Genomic DNA, 15,270 nt, shown 5'->3' with positions numbered 1-15,270 from the left:
ACAAGAAACTCTAACGATCTCTTTGGCAGCTCAAAGGCCTTTAAAAACTCCATCCTTGAACCGTTGTTTTGGCAGAGAAGGGATCTCTGGATAAATGACATTTCCACCAATACATGTACTTTACCTATCCTTAGAAGGGGTGTTATGGTGAGATAATGGATGTGAAAACACTTTAAAAATGCATGAACTCTGAAATATTGTTTGCCCCATGTATCTATAAAGAAACACACACAGATGGCTAAATTGAATCAACCCCAACGTTTTATTTAATTTAAAGTTTTAAAAGGCAGTGGTTAAGCACATTATCTACGTGTGTATATGTATGCATGTATGTACGTACGAATGTGTACATACATGCGTACATAGACACAAGGAAACCAACCCCTTTCAGCTTTAGCCACTGAAAACTAGGCCCACTGTCTATGGCAGGATTCATATTCTACTTCTTCGTATGACCAATTCTAAAAGTAAAAATAAACAGCCTTAATCAGTTTAACAGTAACTATTGTGTTTCTTTTTTAAATAAATAAAGTTACCATTAAACTGATCACATGTGGTAGAAAGGTCGAACACACAAGCGCACACACAGTCCCCAATGTACAACCTGTGACCTATGAATGACCTGTATGTACAAATGGGTGCCGCTGACGCCCTCCAGCCCCAGCAGAGGCCACAGGAGAACTCCCAGCACGCCGAGAGTCCCCACCGCTCTGCTGGGTTGGAGGACGTGTGTCCCTGGCACCCCGAGCTGGACCTCAGAATGCATGCTCCCATGCAACGATAGATGGGGGTTCAGTTCTCTGGTACTAGTGTTAAGGTACATAAGGAATAAATAGGCATCTGTAGCTGCCTCAGAACTAAACCATCATTTATAACCCTTTATAGGGAGAAATGTATTCTGAAGTTCTCGATACGGGACCCACAAACTTTCAGAGTGTAGTCAGTTTGCAGGCCTGGGGCTGTGCGTGTGTGTGTTTGTGTGTGCATTTCCACGTATTTGTACAAAACTGAAATGAAGAGTGGGGCTAGGTTTATGGAGCAGCTGCTTGGCTTCCATGTAGTCAGTCCTGATCTAGCAGGTCACTTGCCTCAGCCCTTACGTGGAGGCTCGTTCTGCTTCTCCCGGGCCTCCGTCTGCGGGAGAGATTCGGAAGAGGCAGCTTTCACAGGCGAGAGGAAGGCCACGATTAACTCTTCCAAGAACCTTGGCGAGCAGAACGGCCAGATTCAGCCAGGGCGGCCTTATCAGATGAAGTCCTTCAGTTCCACCCTGATGAAGCGGCGCTCCTCCCTGTCCGCCGTCAGCCCCCGCCGCTCCGTCCGACGGCAGCGCTGGACCAACGCCTCGGTCTCGCGAGAACACAGGATCACCTCTCGGATATGCTGGATTCTCAGTGAGTAAACCAGTTAATGTGTTTCTAGCCAAAGCAAGGGCATAAATGTTTTAGAGAAAAGACTCCCCTGGAGCTACAGAGAAAAGATGCTGATAAAAGCAATATTGAGTTGGGCAGGTGACGCTTTTAGTCTGTGTCAGAGCTGGTCTCCTCGATGACAGAGTACTGGTTGAGTGCTTCCTCCAAAGGCGTTATTGTCCCATCAGGTTTTAGTCCCATTGGTTTAAGCAACTCCTCTCTGGAAAAAAAGATAAAAGAGAGAAAAAAAAAGTATTCACCAGCATCACACACACACCCCTCCCTCCCCGCCCAAATCCACATCCTTTTAAAAAGAAGTCTTTAAAAACCAAAGTATTTTTCCTCAAGCTCTCTGTGTGTTTGTAACAGGAAAGATGAAAGGGGCATGGAAAGAAAAAGAGGGAGATAAAAGACTTCATTCACACAGGCCAAACCTACTAAGCCAATTAAAAGTATGAAAAGTCAAGGTCTAAATGGGCTCAGGACAAGGAGCAGGTCTCTTCTGTTTTTAATAATTAACTTTTTTTTTCCTTTTGTGGATTCATTGTTTTAGTGAAGTTGAAGCTGCCAAAATTTCATGGGTCCCAGTGGGCCCAGCGTACAATCAAGTGGCTGATTTGATCCGTATGGATTTCGTTCAGTGGAATAAATCTGTCAGATTTGGTTTTGCCTCTCCAGCCTCTAGGGATGCATAAGTACTTCTCAATTCAATCCAAGTCAACTGGCCTTCCCCAACTTTCTCCTGCCCTTTGATTTCCTTCTCTCTCTCTTTCCTTCTTTTTCTTTTCTTTTTTTCTTTTTTAAACACCACTTCTTTTGTTTGTGGCAGTTTAATTACGGGATTGACAGCCATTTTAATCTCTTCAAAGCTCCCCAACTGCCTCTTTTCAGCTAATCCAATTACATCTACTCCACAAGTTACAGCCTCATCTAAAGATGATTAATTATTGATTAAGTCAATCAAAAAGCATTAGGAAAGATTTATTTAATCTTTTCATAGGCTCTTACTTATTACATGGAGATTATGGCAAATGTACCTGTTGAGTTGCTGACTCCAGTCCTCCTCCCACCCCCAAATGTCAGCGGTGTACTTTAAGAGTAGCCTCAAAGAGGCACAGGAGCTGCTTAAAATTCATTTCTCAAGGAAATGGGCATCACCCCCCGAGAACACGTCTATAACCAGGGACCCGCATGGTGGCACCTGTAGTGCTGGCAGGATCTGGAGTGAAGGGGAACGATAAATCTGCTTTCCCTCTACCTCCTTGCTGTTGTCCCTGAGGACAGCACAAAGAAGGGCTCCCTCCGGGAGGACTGGCCACCCAGTAGTGTGAGGTTAGAGGCACCCCTGGGGAGGGGTAAGAACAGCTCAGTGGCCCCTGGATACGCCAACAGGAGCCTAAGCAAGCAGCTCTGGCGAGCACCAAAAGACTATGAGAGTACCGGGAGGGCTGCCGGGCTGTGTGGAGGCTCCTGAGTTATAAAGGAGGAGATGTGGCTCCTGGTCCAAGAAATGGGGTCAGAATCATAGAACTTGAAACGGCCTCAGAGATCATTTAGTCCAACACCCTTGTTTACTAAATGAGACTGAGTGACTTACCCAAGGTCACACACCTAGTGCCAAGCAGGGCCTGGGACACAGGTCTCCTGCATCCCGGGCTAGGGCTCTTTGCAGTGTACCACATCTGGATTAACTGCTCTAACTGCCCCGCAGGAGCACACCGAGTTCAGCGGTTCAGTGTCCGCTCAACACCTACATGCCAGAAGCTAGGTCAGACACGAGGCAGGGAAGGGAAGAGTGGGCACGGTGGTCCTCGAGGAGCAGGTGAAACACATATGAAAAATAACTCAGAACATAATGGGGTAAATGCTGTCACACCATCGTGAACAAAGAGCTGGCAGCTCCGAAGATGAAGCACGGACCGAACTGCCTGGGGAAGGGAGGGCGGCATCACGAAGGAGGTACCCAATGCCCGGGCAAAGGAGGCACAGAGCATTTGAGGCTAAGGAGACCGTGTAAAGGGCTCTGCATGGTCCCGTCTACTTGTGTGTTTTGGATCTCTTTTTGGGTTATGTCCATTTCGCTGTGCTCCCATGAAGCTGTGAAAGGGCCCGGTGTTTGGAGAGTGGTGAGGTTCAATGAAGGAGGGACAGGAGGGTAAGGCTCAAGGGTAATTTGGACTCTAGCAGGTAAGTGTCTTAAAGGTAAGAGTCAAGGTGAGGAGTTTGGGTTTTACTCTATAAGGGATGTCCCATCTGTTTTATAGGGCAGGGTCTGACAGCAATGTAGAAGGCGCACTGGACCAGGGAGAACCTGGTGGCAGAGAGACCAGTCATGAGGATGTCACCGTACAGTGTGTATGGGATAGGAGATGGGATAGTGGGCTCGGGCTGTGACACACTGGCAGGGGAGAGGGCCGGTGAAGGAGAGACAGGGGTTGGGGGGGGGTGGCTAGAATGTCCCTGTGGCCTCCGGCTCAGATGACCAAGAGGATGGCGATACAATTCACTGGAGCAAGAACACAGCAGATGAAGTAGATTTTGGTGGGGAGATGCGGACATCTCTCAGGACACAAAGAGCCTGAGGCCCTTGCCTGACAACCAGGTAGAAATGTTTAGTTGAAAGCTATAAACAACCCGTTTCCATGAAAACTTCCCTCTAGCACTGATATATATCCCTTACCTACATTTTTACAACATAGTTGCCTACTGCTAAGTGCTTGTGCTGAAGGATTTTGTGATATTAGACACTACTCACTAATGACGTAAAAGGACAAGGGGGTAACCTGCTGGGAATAAAACACCGATGCATAAGAAAGTTGGAAGGTCTAAAGGGGCCTGTGGAAGAGGGTACAGTAAGATGGGGTAGGGAGTGAAGGGTCGGGGTAGATGGAAGAAGGACCCTGGATGGGACTAGAGACGCCATGAGACGCTGGGTGGATAGGCCCCCACCCCACCCCGCTACCAACACAACTCCATGTCTGTGATAACAGGATGATGCTGGGCTAGCTATCAGCTGTACAAAGTAGCTCTCACCTTCTCCAGACCTAGGAGGAATATTTTCAATCAAGTGCATTGGTTTCATCCCTGCTCCAGTTTCATGATGGAAATAATTAAGAAGAACATTACATAAGTCCCATGGCCAAGTTATAGGAACTTGGCTATGGGATAAAGGGGCCCATATGTTAATTCTCACCTGCGAACTATTCTTCTCAAGCATTTATTTTTTGGGCCCTTTGTATCACCCTCTGAGGGCACCACTGGATGCCTGGACTTACGGAAACCTCTGTAGGAGGGGTGTCAGTGGTAACTGGCCCTATGACCATATGCATTTGTGCAAGTGATATAAGACAGCAATGTGATACACTGTACAAAAAAATATCTGGAGTCAGGACATCTGTTTGGAACCTTGGCTCTTCACTTACCAGTTGTGTGATCTTGGGCAAGTCTGAGTCTCAGTTTTCCCATCTGTGAAATGGGGTAATGCTAATACTAGTTCTACCTACTTCCTAGTGATGATGTGAGGAGTAACCATAACAGAACCAGTGGTGGTAGCAATAAAAACAGTGATGTAGATCAAAGAGTTCTATGAACTGCAAATGAGTCCTAAATATTAGTTGTTGTTATTACTGTGGTACAGTGAAAGGTACATTACAGATTCTGGAGTCAGACAGACCTAGGTTCTAGTCCTGGGTCCACCAGTCACTAACAGTAAGACCTAGAACTCCCTCAACTTCAATTTCCTTATCTGTAGAAATGGGATAGAAATACCCACCTCACTGAATTGTCATGAAAAGGTCACTATACATATAAACCGTAATGTAATGGCCGGAATGTAGGTTGAACCGCAAGTTGCATTTCCTGTCTTTATGCGCTTATGGGAGGCTTCCCCAAGCCGGGTACCAGCACTCTGGGAGTAAGTGGGGGGAAGAATATGCAGAGGCAAATAAAAGACATGGTCCCTGTCCTCAAGAAGCTTTTAGTCAGTTCAGAAGATAAAACACACACACATTAAACAATATTAAAAGAATTACAGAACAGCAGATCAACAAGCTCAAGATGATTAACAGGCAGAGCCCTGCTTTCCCTACCTTGACAGTGCATCAATATACTCTCATTGTAATTAAAACATGTTTAAAGGAAATTTCTTGCCCTGTTTGGGAGTGGAAGGAGAGAGGATGTCTCACAGCTATGTGACTGTTTTTTTCTGTAGGACTCCAGGCTTACTTGTCACATTCCCATCTCAACGTTTCTAATCTTCCCTCTGTCATGCAACTAACAGCCCACAAATACCCAAATGAAATCTTTGGTATAGAGACTCACTCCTAAAAGGTCTGATGAATGACCTGGTTATACTAGACTGTTTCACTGAACTTATTCACTGAGTAAGATGTTGTATCTAGATATCTAGATCAGCAAGATGAGGACGGAGAATGGGAAGCATTAATGAATACCACAGAAATGTTTTTCCACCATCATCTGGGTTATGTACATGTGGGAGGGACACAGGAGGAGGTGGGGATGCTGATCACAGGCTCCTTGCAGGAGACGGACTCAGGGCCAGACTGTAATGGCAGGGATGGACATGGATTCATGGGGAGAAAGGCATCCTAGGAGCAGAAGAATTAGTCAAGCAAAGGCACAGAAGCAAGAGTTAGTTGTGTGCAGAGATTGGCAAGCAGGCTGGTTCGGCTGAGGTAAAGGAAAAAGAAAGCTCAAAACAGATTTGGGGTACAAAAGAGGATCTGAATGGAGACTTTGAAATCCTAGGTTGACAAGTCTGGATTATAGTTACAGAGGTGTTTTTGTCTTCTATTTCAAGGGCCCCACATCTAAGAATACTTATTAAAATAATTCTCATTACAAAGTTTGAAAGCTATGAAACCGTATTGCCCTGACATTAAAAAGAAAATGTTCTATGCTATAAGTATTCAATTTTCATACCCTTATGTGTCTAGCACAGCGCCTTGCCAATAGCCGGTCCTTCGTAAGTGTTTATGGACTAAACTCAGTTGCAGTTGATGTTATCTTGTACTTTTCATAGAAAGGGAAGATGTAGTATTTTATGGGACTCCTAATAAATAAACCATGATCATGAGAAAAGCTAGATCTTTGAGTAGAAAATTCATTTTCATCATCAAGATCTACAAAGTTAGGAAAGATAGTAGCATTCTACAGGAAATTCTGCATAATGCTTTCCAGGGATTTCTTGTTCTCTGCTAGACCATGAGCAACTTGAGGGCAGAGTCCATGTCTTATCTGGCTGTGATCTGCACTATCTAGTATAGGCTGGGGGCACACAGTAAGTGCTCAGTAAATGCTAATTAAGAAGCTATAATACATGGGTCATGGCAAAAATGGAGAATGGTAGAGAACCATTTGTCAAGAATACTTATATTATTTTAATTATTATTTCCCTGATGAGTCTATGTCATTAGACATTCTGACAGTGCAGCAGAAGTCAGGCCCCCTTTGTACCACAACAGCCTGGAATTCCCAACCACTAATTAGTGTAGACTCAGCTTCTTACATATGCGGCATTGGGAGGTCTAGATTCTAGTCTCGGATCTCCCTCTAACTTGCTGGTGTCCTTGGGCAAGTCATTTCCTTCTCAGGGCTTGAGTCTACCCATCTATAAAATGAAGGGGTTGGACAAGATGATCCCCAGGATTCTATTCTAAGAACCAAAATATAGGCTACTAATTAATTTTCTTCCATTTAAAAAGCTGCTAGGTGTTTAAGACACTAAAACTCAGTGCTGCTAAGCCTTTGTTTTTAATCAAGATATATATTCTAAGCCTAAGAATCAAACACAGCATCCTACCTGTAACTGACCGACACCAAGATGAGAAATCCTTTCTGCAAAACTACGGCAGATGATTAGAATGATTACAAAAGTAAATCAAAGCAATGGCAAGTGTTACAAGGAAGGATCTAAATTCAGTCATGGCCCTCAGTAAACAGGCCATTTCATGAAGAGCTACTGGCCCTAAATATGAAGGTCACATCTAAAAAGGATGGCTAGGTGTCAGATAATATGTACATTATGGTTAAACGGAGATACTGTATATTGAAATGTGCATCAGGATTAAGATATTCACATAGCAACAACTCCTTCATACTTACCTTCAATGCTATACACAGGCCTTAACACAAGTTAAGACTGCCCTCGTTATCATCAAAAAGTACAGTGATGTCTACTGGATAAAGAGCCCATTCTAGGCACTGTGACAGTATCATGGCGGGCTTCTCATCTGATCAGGCATCTGGCCAGGGAAGAGATAAGCCTCCAAGAATGTTCAACTGGAACGAAACATCATTTAGAAATTTGATCTTACTAAACGATAAGGAACCATAATCTATAAGGGCTTGGCCAGGCACGAGGACATAGATAAAGCACGTCCAAGGAAGGAAACCCTATTTTGCCCCAGCCTAACCCTTGGGACTGCTAACAGAAACCAAAAAATACTTTCTTAGATTTGGGGGTGGGGTGGGAGATTATGGGATTTATACCATATTTAAATTTTTCATTTTTTTTTTCTTCCCCCAGAAATATTTTAACATTTTCCTGAGCCACCATTTCCCTGTAAGGATGGTCCTCTGCAATGCCTGGGCTTACATAATTTCTCAGAACCTTAGAGAAGGTTCCATTTCTTAGGGCTTCTGGTCCTATATAAGTCTTTCCCCCAGAAATGACAGTGCAATATTGGGGCTCAGACGCTAACATACCCAATCGCACACTATAGAATAGGCCAGATGTATATGTGTATAAAACACCTTACTTGACCTGAAAGCAAGAGAATACTCTTGCCCACAGCACATGTTTTTGTGCAATACAAACAAAGCATTCAATTCAAGTGTACTTGTTGAAAACCAGGACATAATTAAGCAGTTGGTAAAATGCATTCTTGTTTCCCACTTGCAGATCTCCCAAGAGTCCCTTCGAATTTACCTATACGAGTTTCAGCTTCCCGCTTGCCACTTAGCTTGATAACGACTCAAAAATCATTCCCTTGTTTTCAAGGGCTCTTCTTTCTTGTCTGCTCTGTGTACTACAGGGCAGTATTGACACATGGAATTAATGACAGGGTCTGTAATGAAACAACAGTCATGCAAACACCAGTCTGCTCTTTTGATAAAACAGCATGTTAGAGACCTATTCACCTCCCTCTAATTGAGTACTGCATAATAGTTCCGATCCTTTTATGTAATATATTTTGTTCTATGATTAGAAAAGAAGAAAGGGGGAAACCTGTGAGGCACTGCTTCCTTCAATCGCCCCCTGATTAATTCTCTGTTTCTAATGAGGGTGGCTGCTATGTAGGCAGGTTCTGTTACATACTTGTTTTGTTGACTTCTGTACAACGTATAACAAAACCCAAGGCGGGATAATTGGGAACCATTTCTGTGGTGCAGGGATTCCTGCTCTTAACGTAAGGTTGGCTTAGAAAAAAAGAACCCTGACATTTAAAATTAGCCATTTCATAGTTAATTCCTTTTCACATTTGAAAGATAGGATGAGAAACTGGTAAATAAAGAAAACATTTTTAACGAACACAGAGCTTTTCCAAAAAGGCCTGCTAGAGTGGAGCCTGTGCTAGCCCAGAGAAAGCAGCTCTGTAATCTTTGCTCTAATTCCAAGTCTGAGAGTGCATCTTATTTCAAGATTTTGGCGTTCCTGCAACAGTCGATAATCCACCAAAGTACAGTGGACTGCCTAATAACTTGTTGATATGCTTACAAGTGTTTATAACCTCTTTTTCTCTTAGAAAAATATTATAACTTTGGCCATTGCTTAACATGTTGCGTTACATGCTGGGCAAGAATGTCCTTTGGGCTCGGACCCTGATCCTTCAACTTCTGTGATTTTCCATCTAACGGCCTCCTAGTGCCGACTGGGTGCACTGATTTTTCTCTAAGCCACTAACCCAGTACATTTGAAGGGGTATGGTGGCTCTTCCATAGCAAATTTGAGGTCTTCAGGCTGCTTCTTTCAAAATAATTCTGAAATCTTCCCTCAGACCACACCACTGTGCTTTGGGACTGGGTGCAATTAGGAAGGTAAATATGTCGCATAAAAATATTTCCATAACAAATGAGTGGGGCATAATGTCCACTACTTTGGACTATTTTCTACTTTACAAAGGAAATTAGGAGTTGCCTAGATAGTCTCAATGGAAACTTAGTACTTAGTACCTTTTTAAAGTTAGATTTTCTTAATGTGATTGTAGTAAGAATTTGTTAGAATACCTGTAATCATTCTTTTTTAAAAATAAAATAACTTACATTAACATAGAATCACAGCAATTTTACTGGTTTCCTTCATATAAAGGGGTGTGTGTGTGTGTGTGTGTGTGTGTGTTTGATATCAACTATTTATTTTAGCACCTCACCTAATCTTTGAGAAGATCTCAACTATGGAATGAGAAAGCAGAAATACACGTCTTACAAATCTTAATCCTCTTCTCAGGTAAATATGCTTACTGACACACTTCAGATTTTCAAAATAACCTAAGTTCTAGTGTCGTAAGACTGAGAACTGAGTCCTGATTATGTCATTAATCAGGTGCCTGATCATGGGTCAGTCACTTAATGATTGGTCCCATTTATTCTTCAGTGAAATCCTCCTTGCCCTATCTAATTCAGAGGGCTGCTTCACTGATCATTGGAGAACATATATATGGAACTACTTTTTACACTTGAAAGCAGTAAATAAATATTAGTTTTTTATCCTCATTTCTGTTAGAAGATCACATGCAAAGCTTCTAAAAATTTGTTACCTACCTCACATTAAATAGCATGGTTAAAAAAATATGTAGAAAGAGATTAGGGACAGTGCTAAAGAATCAAATTTAGTTTTATCCTTAAGTGAAGGTATTCTTTTTTCTTGGTAATTTCTCTATGGAATTCTTCTATTGTGTTGTCCAAATTAGCAAAATAAATATTAATAAGAGGTCAGCATGCCAAGTGACACTGCTGAATAAAGCAGGAGAAACAGGAGTTCTTACATGCTTTCCCCAATTAGAAAGACTTAAAAGTTGAAGGAGGGTAACTAAGAGCACAAACAGCCAGGGACATTCTTACGTGATGTTTCTCTAATAGAGAGAAGCCGTTTCAGCTAGTGCTTAAACCAAGAGCTCAAAGTAGTCATTCCCACTACTGAGGTTAAAGGACAATGATTACCAACAGGCAGTACAAAGGTCACATGAAATCCTACCTGGAGATGCCTAGCCAGTGGAAGGGCCCTCTATAACCTAAAGATACATAATATCAAGTTTCTCAAATCAATGTTTCCTTGCCACTTTAAGGGTCTATTAATTTAACTGGGTCCAAGTTCCCTTAATGGAACTGTCAGGCAACCTTACGGTGTATTTTAATGATACAGAATAGTGCTGCAACACGTAAATACAATGAAAGCTACAAATGCAAGCCATATATGTAGTTTTAACTGTAGCCACACTGAGAAAGATAGGTAAATTGATTTTCATATATTTTGCTAACACAGTATATTAAAAATATTATTTCAACATAAAATCCATATTAAACAATTGAGGTATTTTACATTTCTCTTTTTATACTGAGTTTTCGAAAGCCTGAGTTTTTAACCCTATTGGACATCCCAGTTTAGACTACCCACATTTCAAGTGCTTAGTACTCCTATATGGCTTGTGGTTACTATATTGGACAGCACAGATCTAAAAGATTTTCTGGTATACACAATTAAGATCTTTACATTTTTGTACCTACAATATATCTCACAATGCTTAAAAAATAAGATGTTTTGGAAACATACCTGAAAAACATGTCCTTGACTAACTTATCATAAAGGTGGGTGTAATCATAATTGTTGATACTTTTGTAAGCAGAGTAGCTTACTCATAGGGAAAAAAATTCGATATTACTTTTCAGTTAGCCCATCCCAGATTTAATAAGTCTAAAAATTATCTCTGGATTAAAGAGAACTATTCCTGTATTTGGAACCTACATTTATTAAGAAAGCCATGTCCCAAATACTGCACAATGGCTGGCAAATACATATATAAAAAAAAAAAATATATATATATATATATATATATATATATATATATAAAATATATATAAGAAAGAAAGGGGAAAACAATTATTTAAATTTTAGATTTTGATAGAATATGTAAGCAAAATGGCAATGCACCTTGTTAAATGTGACCAGGGCGGGGTGGGGGGACGGCAATAATTAATCAGTGCCTGGTTTCAATTAAGAAAGTGAAGGGGACTAGAAAAGTCAAAAGAAAATTGAAACTTGAAATATTTCTTCCTTTGGTTGGTTTAAGCTTAAGCCAGTCAATCCTCTCTCCCTTCTTCTGGAGGAGGCTGTGTTACTGTACATGAGCTGTATGCTGTAGCTAAGGTGAACGCAATTGTATTAGCCGCACTGGACTTGCTTAACCACACAGTCCCCATTCTAATCATCCACTTAAGTTGCGGGGGCTTATTTTTTTTTTTCCCCAATTCAAAGAAGGAAAGAGGAGGTGGAGAGGAAGCCAAATTTCATCCCCCTTTTCACCTCTGCTCTCACAGAGAAAGCTTCATTTAACATTTTTAATGTCATGCCTCAGGACTTAATGTTTATGATATATATTACAGTGATCACTTTAAAGAAATTATGTACCCTAATATTTAAATGAGTCAGTCGTGGGCCAATGTACTTTTATGGAATTCCTTTCCAGTCCTGAATTTTATCATATCTGGCCAAGAAATGGAATTGACAAAGGTGTTATGTTAAACCATGTAGGCTATTTTACAGAGCAAAAAACTGGCCTACAGATTTGGGGATCAGCTGTGCTCATTATTTCATCATCACACACTAGGGGAACCACAGGGTACAAGGCACTGTACTAGCTAGACATGATGGGATTTATAGAGTTCAGATTATTTTCAAACTCTTAAGACCTCCAGGTCCACTGCCAATCCCCTTACCTACATCTGTCACAAATTCAATCCTTACGCGCGCGCACACACACACACACACACACACACACACAAAGGAATACTACTGAGTCAGTTGGTATTCAATGGGAAGAAAATGTTTGAGCATGAATTTCCCCGGTGTCCTTGGGAATATAGCTACGATAAAGCTGCTAAGGTAGTGAGCTCCTTGCAGTGGTCGCTGTGTCCAGCATGGAGGCAAAGTGGATATGTAATTTTTGCATTGGTGGTTTTGTAGTTTTGGGAGTGGGCAACGTCTATACCCTACACCAGGCTCAGTAACAGTACTTGGCATGACCAACCTTAGTCATCACTTTGGTAAGTGCTTTGGCACGGGCCACTGTCGCTAACCACCATCCTGGTGCAGGTCCTTCACATCTGCTCTCCTATGGACGGAAAAAAGGAAGTGTCTAGTGTCCAGTCATTGGCCACGTCACCTCCAACCTAGCCTTTACTCACATGCCTTTCACTTCAGGCCCAGGAGAAAATGATTTCAGTTTTGAGAAGAAAAGGTAATCCGACAAAGCTACAGTACACTCTTAGCACAATAAAGACTTGGTGGGATGAAGAACATCCTCAGAGGACAGTAGAGGGAACTAACTGGTAGCACAATGCTGAAGAGGATGATCAGGAAGTTTTCTGGCAAACACTGACTCTAACAGACAGACACAGTAGCACAGTGGACAGAGCAAAGGTCCTGGGTTCTGGAAAATGAAGTTCCTAGTCTCACTTTGGTATGAAGCTAGAAAGAGAATGTATGTGGAAGTGTTTTATAAACTGTTAAAAGGAAATGGATTATCACGGCATTCGCTTGGAAATATTTGGGGCAATTCTTTGGGTCTTCCTCCAATTAGAAATCTGGTAACAGATTATATTAATCAAATAATGATAAAACAACCTGAGCTTTTTGGAAGAAAGATGCAGTATGTGAATACCAAAGGTTTATCTTATCGACAAGAGTAGATTTCCCTCTACCTGGAATGAATGGTCATTTCTCCAGTATCTGTTAAACACCTTTTAAGCTTCAAGAATCAGCACAAATGCTATCTTCCTTGTGAAATCGTCCCTGATTCATCCAGACAGAATGAACTGCTCCTTTTCCTGGGTGTTTACAGTTCAACATAGACCTTATTTGTCATCATTTGCCATCTACCTTGTATTTTAGAACAGATTATAGCCATTTCCTTCACTAGAATGTGAGTTCTAGGCGGAGCCTGTCACATTCTCTGAATCTCCCTCATCTTCCTAGCACAGTGCCTTGCACAGAGTAGCTGCTTAATAAATGTTCCCTGAATTGTACTGAACTTAGTCTACTTTCGCTCTATGCCATATCTTCTACCTCAAAAAAACCAAAAACCAAAAATCAACAGTGAAGAGAGAGAAGAAACTTAAGACAAACATATAAGACGCATAAAGAATGGCTTCATTCTTTGCATTCCTGCTTTGGAATGCCCACTGCTGATCTCCATACAGTTTTGTCATTGATTATTAGTGAGAGCAAATGTTAGAAAGCACACACACAAAGGCAGACAATGTAAAAAACCCACCACACGTCATGCAAAATATCAGTGATTTAGGACTATTTTTAAAGTTGCCTTTCGCTTACATTTTAATGGCAAAATTGGTACTATCAAAGCCAACACAAGACATACTTGCTCTGTTTTATACATGTGAAATCAGTATCACCTTCAGATTGAGCTGGGCATCTGCTGGGTGTTTCTGGGTGAGTACACATCTTCTTTGAGGCATAGTTTAAATCAAGTGGAAGCTTGGATATTTCAAACTTGACATTTGATTATTTATTTGTTGGCAGCTTCTAGAATATGTGGATTCCCTTGGGATTAAAAGGAGAAGGACCTAGCACCGTTTTCTGTCCCTTGTATAGGGTTGTCTTATGAAATGATCTTGTCTCTTTCAGTAAGTCAAGTACTTGGATTATACTGTATTATATTAGGCAGTCTTTTCCCCATCTCCCACTTTCCTAGTTTGGAGTTTACTCATTCAGGGTATATAGGCAGTTAGTTGAACAACATTTGTGTTCTCTTAAGGACTCATATTATTGGAGTGAAATGTACGAAACTTGCTTACTGTCCTAACCCACTGATGGGCTCCACATAGGTCCTCATTAACACTTCCCTCTCCAGCTTCTACTAGATGGATTCTGTTGGTTCTCATCCTAACTTTTGTACTTATACCACTGTTTCATTAGCTACATCAGATCCTTTCAGAAGTAGCCAAGCAAAAATCTCATGTTTATATATTCATTCAGAGCGTGTTATTTTCCTTCCTGTAGGTTTGCCTACAGTATCTTCTCTGATTCTAATTCCTTTGTTAAAGGAACATGTCAGCTCTATATAAAGGTATGGAAAATGTCATTTGCAAACAAAGGTTGTGAGCATAGTTAGCTGTAGATTCTAACCTCTTTGGGAAAGGATGGAAATTTAAAAGGACTAGCTGGAAGATACTGAATTCTAGTCATACTAGCTTTGTAGATGTGATCTAGATGATGAAGTTGTTTATTTCTGTATAACTACTACCACATTACCAGCATCATCAGACTCTGCAGTTCTCCCATATGTCACACTTCCCATGTCAGTCAGCCTCCTGCTCTGCCTTAACCTCTACTTGCTTCTTTGTTACACCTTCTGGCTTTCCCTGGATTCCAGCTGCTATTTCTTCTGACTGAGGGGTACTAGCCTTTACATATAGTCGCTGTGAAAAAGGAGATGATCAGAAGAAATACACCTTTAAGTGGCAGCTGCCACTGACACACAGAAGCACTCACTCAAGATGGCTTAAAGGAGACAGTGACTCAATGTATGACTAGAAAATAGAGCAATTCAGGCAAGTGTGAAAGGAATTAATATTTTCCAGTATTCCTCAAAGATGACTAGTT

The 15,270-nt window shown here is 41.5% G+C and overlaps 1 protein-coding gene across 7 annotated transcripts in view; it reads right to left on the bottom strand.

Moving 5' to 3' along the window:
- Positions 1-1,326: 1,326 nt before the first annotated feature.
- The window catches only part of RIC8B (RIC8 guanine nucleotide exchange factor B), a 98,388-nt gene continuing 84,444 nt past the window's right edge, over positions 1,327-15,270 (bottom strand). For 2 of the 7 annotated variants that reach the window (XM_032836503.1, XM_032836507.1), the window contains one exon: positions 1,327-1,632. In XM_032836503.1, the coding sequence (XP_032692394.1) occupies positions 1,521-1,632 (112 nt within the window). In that variant the 3' untranslated portion in view covers positions 1,327-1,520. Of the gene's footprint in view, positions 1,633-7,535; positions 7,713-8,361; positions 8,501-11,632; positions 11,662-12,676; positions 12,761-15,270 lie in introns of those variants that run through there. The other 5 variants (XR_004380186.1, XR_004380187.1, XR_004380188.1 and 2 more) reach the window with 5 other exon arrangements.

Source organism: Lontra canadensis, unplaced genomic scaffold (genome assembly GCF_010015895.1).
Source record: "Lontra canadensis isolate GAN:19392208 unplaced genomic scaffold, GSC_riverotter_1.0 scaffold93, whole genome shotgun sequence".
NCBI classification, from domain to species: Eukaryota; Metazoa; Chordata; class Mammalia; order Carnivora; family Mustelidae; genus Lontra; species Lontra canadensis.
The sequence above is the reverse complement of the archived record's forward strand: the minus strand, read 5'-3'. Positions and strand labels throughout refer to the sequence as shown.